At 38.3% G+C, this 7,597-nt stretch overlaps 1 protein-coding gene across 2 annotated transcripts; it reads left to right on the top strand.

The window, feature by feature from the left end:
- Positions 1-1,425: 1,425 nt before the first annotated feature.
- TUSC1 (tumor suppressor candidate 1) lies at positions 1,426-2,868 on the top strand. Of its 2 annotated transcripts, XM_047701016.1 has the most exons (2): positions 1,426-1,993; positions 2,039-2,868. In XM_047701016.1, the coding sequence occupies exons 1-2, from the start codon at positions 1,540-1,542 to the stop codon at positions 2,167-2,169; spliced, it is 585 nt and encodes a 194-aa protein (XP_047556972.1). In that variant the 5' UTR covers positions 1,426-1,539; the 3' UTR covers positions 2,170-2,868. The 2 variants fall into 2 exon arrangements, with proteins under 2 accessions (XP_047556972.1, XP_047556971.1); XM_047701015.1 differs by having other exon boundaries at positions 1,433-2,868.
- Positions 2,869-7,597: the final 4,729 nt, after the last annotated feature.

Raw genomic sequence — 7,597 nt, 5'->3', positions numbered from 1 at the left:
TATATTTAGAAATAATGTAATGTTCATCTTATGGCATATAATTCTTGACATATTAAGTATATTTAGGTATATTTAAAGTATGGTTAATATAAGTATATTTAAGTATATTTAAATACATTTGAATACAAATCAATAATTTTGGCAGTGATCAGTTTAGTAATTCTGTTGTTTCAAATCCTCTTTCAACTTGGAAATTTCATCCGTTGTTTCTACCTCCTATTCAAAAGACTAGTGGAATCTCCATTAACCATAAGGTGAATGTTCATTGCTATGCACAGATAACTTCCATGGCCATTATTGATAGCTTTTGGTTGGATATATTTTATTTATACACACACACACACACATATACTGTATATACTATATAATTATATAATTAATATGTAAATATTTATATAATATACAATTATATATATAACATATAAATATTATAAATATATATAGAACATAATTATAAATATATATAACATATTATATATATTATATTATATATATTTTACATATACATGTAAATGTATATATATGTATATGTATACAATGTATACATATACATATATATATGTTTCCCCCCCCCCTTCCTGTCCTTTCCTCTCTTCTGGGACCTTGTTAAAAATATTCTTGCTACCACCATTTTACCCCATGAGATCCTGGCATCAGCATCTTTTCCTTAATTTATTTTGCAATACTCCAGTTATTTTATACGCTGAATCCCTTAAAAATAAGGAATGTGATTCATTCAGTAAGTTGTATCCATCTGTCACCAGAAATTTTGGAGCCTACTTAGTATTCAAAGTTTCTTGAATGCTTGAACACATTTTGAGGTTCATAGGTTTGTGGACCCGCTTGAGCAAAACAACTAATTATAACCTAGTTTTTACAGAGTTGCAAACAGTTTGCAGAGTGGAACACTGGTTATGCACAAACTGGGACTCGCCGATGTTTGGAGAGATGGCTGTTCCCACTTGCGGCCCTTATGGCAGGTACTCACTTAATTCTAATGCTTTATTGAGCTTAGAGGTGGGTTTAAACCGTACGGTTCTCAATGAAGCAGTTACAGCTTTTCAACTTGCCTGCATGTCTGTCTCAGAACTTACTATCTTATCATTATTATTTGCTTTGAGACTGTCCTGTCAGGAGAAGGGTAACCAGCTGTGGTTGCGCTGGATCGCAGGGCGAGGCCGGCTGGTTCCTGCAGTGCCCAGGCCTGCACGGAAGCGCCCGGCAGAACCCAGCGGAGGATACACGCTCTTCCCTCCCTCTCTGCCAGAGGGCTGAGCAGCAAAGCGCTCCCCGGGGGCATTGTGTGTGAGCTGGCCGCAGATCGCAGGCCCAGGGGGGCAGCTCCACCACCCGAGACAAGACACGCCTCAGAGCGGGCAAATTCCCGGCCCCCTCTGGCCCCAAGCCAGCAGCAGCCGCCCGCCACCGCTTCTCCTCCTCCGCCGTTGCCCCGGCCGCCCCGCCGGGCCCCGAAGTCGCCCGCGCCTTGGCGCCAGCCCCTTGGCCCGCGGCGCTGGCGGCGCGGTTGGGACAGGACGGATGTGGCGCATGCGTGGTGGCGCCACTAGGCGCGGGAGCTGCGGCGGTGGGGACGGCGGTGGGGACAGCCGCGGGCAGGGCCGCCCCGGCCGGGCTCGTGGGGGTGGCGGCATCGGCGGTGGCGTGGGCTGGCGAGGCCGTGCGGGCGGCGCCCGACAGCAGCTGGAGGAGCGGTTCGCCGACCTGGCTGCGAGCCACCTGGAGGCCATCCGCGCGCGGGACGAGCGGGACCGGCAGAACGCGCGGCTGCGCGAAGAGAACGCCCGGCTGCGGCTTGAAAACCGGCGGCTGAAGCGCGAGAACCGCAGTCTCTTCCGTCAGGCTTTGCGGCTTCCCGGCGAGGGTGGTGACGGGGCGGCCACAGAGGCGGCCAGGGCCACCGCGGTCCCCGAGGAGGCCAGCACGAACCGGAGGGCGAGAGGCGGCGGCCTGGAGAACGAGCCCGGCAGCCCCAGGGCCCTGAGGGCCCGGCTGGAGAAGCTGGAGGCCATGTACCGCCGGGCCCTGCTGCAGCTGCACCTCGAGCAGCGGGGGCCGCGTCCGTGTGGCGACAAGGACGAACCGCCTTTGCGCGCACCCGAGTCAGGCCTGCGCGCCCAGGACCCGGAGGCCCCAGAGCCCTGGCTGTAGCCGGAGGCCGCGGCCGGGGAGAGGCGGGGCCTCGCGCGGCCCCACCTTCTCCGCTCGAGGCTCCCGCACCTAGCAACGCCCTGGGCCCCCCGCAGCAGGACTGGACCACTGCGCCCTCCGCCTCCCGCCCCGCGCTACCCAGCGAGGTTCGGCGTCGGTCGCCTGCGGTTGAGAGCTTGCGGGGCCCACTGGATCCCCACAGTGCAGAGCACCTGCCTCTTGCCCCTGCTGGCTTCCAAGGGTTGAGGCCTAGAAACCGAGGGGCGGGTTTGACAACAGCAAGAAATGGGTGCCAGTCAACACGTCCTAATGTCTGAACTTTTCAGGGTGTTGTGATGACCTCTTCTCCTTTTTCTTTTCCCCCCTTCCTGTTTTGGTTCTATGAGGAATGAATAATGCATTTTGAGTTGGTTGAATTTGTTGTTCATACTTCAGTCCCCTAAAACCTCTAGCCATTATCTCTTACATGGTCAACATTTGCTTTTGTAAGTCAGTATTACTTGAATATCCTATAAAGTACCACCTTTTTATTAAAAAGATAATATTTATTACTTAGGAAATCCTATGTCTGCCCCCTGCTCTAGTCCTTAAACATATACATTGATTTGTTTACCCCCAGGAAATTTTTAAAATATCTGCCTACAAGTGATCTTTTAAATTGGTAAATAAATCTGATGCATTAAAAATAACCTAGATACATCCCGCGACTATTCTTTGAAGTGTTTTACGTCTTTACACATGTTTAAGAAATATTCATGACATGTATAAATTTTACGTTTTATTATCTGACTTTATTCTTTGGAAGCTACCATTTTTGCTTAATGTAAGCGATAGTTTTAAATAATTAAAGATTAGATAGTATAAATACTATTTCATTATTTTTATTACATATTAGGCATTAGAGCGTAGTCAGTGACAGCTACTTTGCCTTATTTTGTTAAATAATTTTAAGAAATTATTTGTATATCGGAAGTCTCCAGAGTGATTTCTCCATTGAGGTTTCATTGGGGAGGGGGAAAAAGTGGTTGATTTCAACACCAAATGTTCTAAAATCACTTTTTTTGCATTTTGCTGAGTAGGCACTTTTGCGGACTAAGTAGTAAGGAGGATACCATTGTATCCCCCCAAAAATCGTGGGTATAATACAGTGTTTAAGTGATAGAAAATAGCTGCTGAAGAAAAAAATATAAGTTTTTGCTAGAGCTAGAAATTATTTCATAAACTAGACTTTTTATTTTATTTGTGACATATTCCAAAAGTTTCAAATATATTACATATATTACAAAGAAGGTACCAGGGAATGTAGTTTTGTGATTTTTCTATTCCTGGATTTTGAAGACAGCTTGTGCATTTTGCTTAAAGGTAGTTGATACTAAGTTGTCAATATATAAATCTTACCCTCTGACCAAAAAATATAAGAAAAATCTTGGTGAGGATAGGTAGATATATGAAAAGTATTTCTATCAACTTTACTTCATTTTCTAATAGTGAAAGAAATAAAACAGTTTTAGGAGGCTGTAGGAATTGAAGAATAGGAAAAAAGAATATCAGCCCTACTGCTACTTAATTATAACTTTGGGTTTAAATTAGTTGATCTCCCCAAGCCTTAGCTTTCTCATCATTAAAATGAGCGCAACCTCTACCTCAAAACATAAAAATTTTATTGAGATGTTATATATAAAATGCCTGCATCAAAGTAAGTGGTCTGTCAATAAGAATCACAATCTAAAATGTGAAAGTTGTAAATGCATATTTTACTGACACTTTGCTTTTTGTATTTTGATCCTATATGACTTTATATTAGCAGAGAAATATATTCTTTGAATGAGTTGACATTTTTCACTCCCTATAAATAAATAGGGGAGATAAAACCCTGTAAGAGTATAATGCATCAAGATGTTAAAAAATATTTGCCACATGTGGCAAAGTTGGGAATCTTGAATAAGCAAGCAAAATACTTAGTTTACCTAGCTTTTAAGCACTTTTTGTCTAAAAATCATGTACAACGTAAGTATGTAAACAAAAATTGTAAAGGAATGAGGCACACATACACAAAAGTGAGGACAACTTTTAAGCATAATTCCTGAAAAAAATTCTGGAACCAAAATGTCCCATAAGATGGGTTCAGGCTAATATATATTTCAACTTTGTTCAAATTCTCTGCTGATAACTGATAAAGCATCATGAATAATATGAAAGATGTTTGTGATATCAAAGCATATGCCTGTTAAAGAAGTGGCTAAAGTTGATTTAGAAAAGTTTGATGTAGGATCTATTTTGATCTAAAATAAACTAAAACTTTAGATTATCATACCTTGACATTTTATTTTCATAATTTGTTGTTGTGCAATGAAGAGGACTTATACTTTAAAGAAATGAGCAACAAAAATATGCCCTGTTAGCAAACAAATTTAGTAAGGATTGGTATTTTTAAACACCGCATTTTTTATGGCTGCTATTCACAAAACCATACTTTTTCTTATCTTTTCCTCTATAAAAAATTAGGATATAAATCAAACCAATTTGGAATGAGTACATCTGTAGATCATAGAACGAGCTATCCTTGCTAAACTTCTTCAACATATTTATAATATTTTTAACATATTTGAAGAATATTGGAATACATGTTTTGTCTTGTTTAGTCTTAGACATAGATTAGTCAGTTTAGGAGCATTGCCATGATGAAACTCATACCAAATTTTTTAATAAATTGAGTTATGAATACATACTAAATAATTACTAGCACGATTTTGATTCCACTGCCAAAATATCATTCACTATTTTGCTAGAAGGAACAGATTTTCACTGAGAATTTGTCAAAAATCTTCATGAATAAATGACACAATTTATTAATTTTCCTGTTTAGTGATTAATCAATTACAAATTCTCATTTTTCTACTATAAACTTGCTTTTTTGAAATATATCTTACCCATTTGATATAGACAGTATATGAATATATTTATACACTGGAATTAATGGACCAAGGAAGAAGTTAGATAAAAACCATTTCTGATTTTAAAAGGATTAATCATGCTTAAATTTCAAGTTTTAAGCTTAAATAAGATTTTCATCTCTGAATGATCAGAATTAAACTACATTGTGTTTAGTGTGTAGTAGATTTTGCTTATAAAATGCATGTTCAGAATCTACTTGTTGGTATAATCTTTGCTTATTTCATGATAACCTATTAGTAAGAAAGTACTTTTGTATACCCAAACTCTCAGACATCCGTCATGCTTTAGAGAAAATTTGAGAAAGAACAACCGTTTTGTGGTTGGTGCTTGATTCTTATCTCAATGATAATTGTTCTGCTCAAAAATTGAGCTCTTTCAAAAAGAAATTTAAACTATCTTCTCTTTCATGCTTGCGACTGGTATAAGTTTTCCTTAGCCTTTCATTTTTCCAGGTCTCCTCACTTTATCATTGTTTTTAGAATTTTTAACATATATACTATTGTATTTTAAACTTAATAGATCTGCCTTTAGTTACAGTGAAGACTGTTGCTAAGAATCAAGAAATCCAACAATTCACTGACTATTAAAAAAACAGTGGAAAATTCCTTTTTCTCTATTACATAATATGTCTAATTCAGTGGCTTCAGGATGTCAGGAATCCTTGTTCCACATGGTCATTCAGGGTCTTGGAACCTGTTACGATGTTCCTCTGTCTTACACTGGGTCATTGTTTCATGTGCATGGTAAAAATAGGTCACTTCCAGATCTAGCTTTCAGCATATAGTCAAGAGAAAGAGAACTTGGAAGAGCTCTGCCCGGAACTGAAAATGACATAAATTCCCCCCTGGACACATTCTATTGGTAAAACGTCTTCGTATAACATGTTTAACTTCAGAGGAGGCTGAGAAGTATAGTCAAGCTGTAGAGCTTTTGCCCAGCTACAAATGTATTATTACAGAAGACTGAGAAAACAAGTTTTAGTGGACAACCCCCTTAAAAGAGGCTGACATCTACTTAATTTTTTTAAAGAACTTATATATTCTGGTATAGCATTTTTGAAACTATATAACTTAATTTAATATAGAAATATTGTGGATTCCTTTATTGATTGAAAAAAGTTCAACTTTTTCATTCCCATCTTTAACATACTTACAGTACAAAACACAAAATATTGTTTGGAATGAGCAAGGAAATACAGCTATTACTTTTATATAAGAAATCCTTATAAATTATGAACTATCCCTAAATAGTGTATGTGTCATAAAAAAAAACACACTTTTAGGAGCCTATACTTGGTAAATTTTATTTCATATGTAAATCTAGGTTTATAACTTGAGGGGGAAATATTTATGTTCATCTTGTTTCTTATATAATAGCATTCTAATCTTTTAGAGCTGAAAGATACCTTGGAAAATTTCATCTTAGCATCCTTCAGACTCTTGTGCCAATAATTTAACAACTTGAGCAAGCTATGGTACATATAGCACTCCAAGACTTAGAATATGTGCATCACAATTCTAGGTAATATTATTCTCTCCTGTTTATGAATAAGGAAACTAAGGAACAAAGACTATGAATAACTTTTCCAAGGTCAACAAGAAAAAAATTATTAAAAAAATTTAATTGATATATAATTGACATATAACAATATTTTAAGACAAACATAATTTGATGTATAGGTATATTGCAAAACAATAACGATAAGTTAATATTTACAACCACACATAGTTATAATTTTTTCCTTGTGATGGGAACTTTTAAGATCTACTCTTAGAAACATTCAAATACACAATACAGTCTTGTTAACTATAGCTACCACACTACACGTTATACTCCAGAATTTATTCAAATAAGTTATTATAATGGTTTTAATAAGAATGCGTCTGGCTTTCTGTATTAACCATAGTATTATTGTCCAGTAGTTCCCTAATTTTATACTCTTTATCATGGCCGTGGTTATACTTATCCCATAAGAAGATTTTGTTGTTTGTGTTTCAGTACAGTTTAAATAGCAATGGAGTTACATGTTCCTTTAAATTTTTGTAAATTTTAGATATGGGATTCTTGGGGATATATGGATGGATGATTTGGGGAGGGCAAGGTAGATACTTTGAAAATTTTGCCTACTTACTTGATTCAAATGTATCTCTTTACATACACAGCCCAAGGAGACTAAAGGGAAAGATTTATAGTCCTTTGTCAGAGAGGGGTTTCCCCCCTAGCTTGCTAGACAAAGAAAGAAAGCACAGAGTCCCATTTCTTTTGACAGCTGTCATGTGATCATAAGAATATCAGTACAGAGAGATGGAAGAAAACTTCTTTCTTGATATCATCCTTGCTGCTCTGGTTGTCATGCCTGCGGTCTGTCCCACATTTTGCAGTTATATGTGAAAATACATTTCCTTATTGGTTAATACAGTTTGAGTTGGGGTATTTAAAAAATAGAGGTCATGTCACAGTGGAATCCTGTACA

This window comes from Lutra lutra, chromosome 13 (assembly GCF_902655055.1).
Source record: "Lutra lutra chromosome 13, mLutLut1.2, whole genome shotgun sequence".
NCBI classification, from domain to species: Eukaryota; Metazoa; Chordata; class Mammalia; order Carnivora; family Mustelidae; genus Lutra; species Lutra lutra.
This window is presented reverse-complemented; position numbering and strand designations above follow the sequence as displayed.

What these genes read in the sequence shown, in the direction of transcription:
- TUSC1 (XM_047701015.1), top strand. Translation starts at nt 1,540, where the DNA reads ATGTGGCGCATGCGTGGTGGCGCCACTAGGCGCGGGAGCTGCGGCGGT.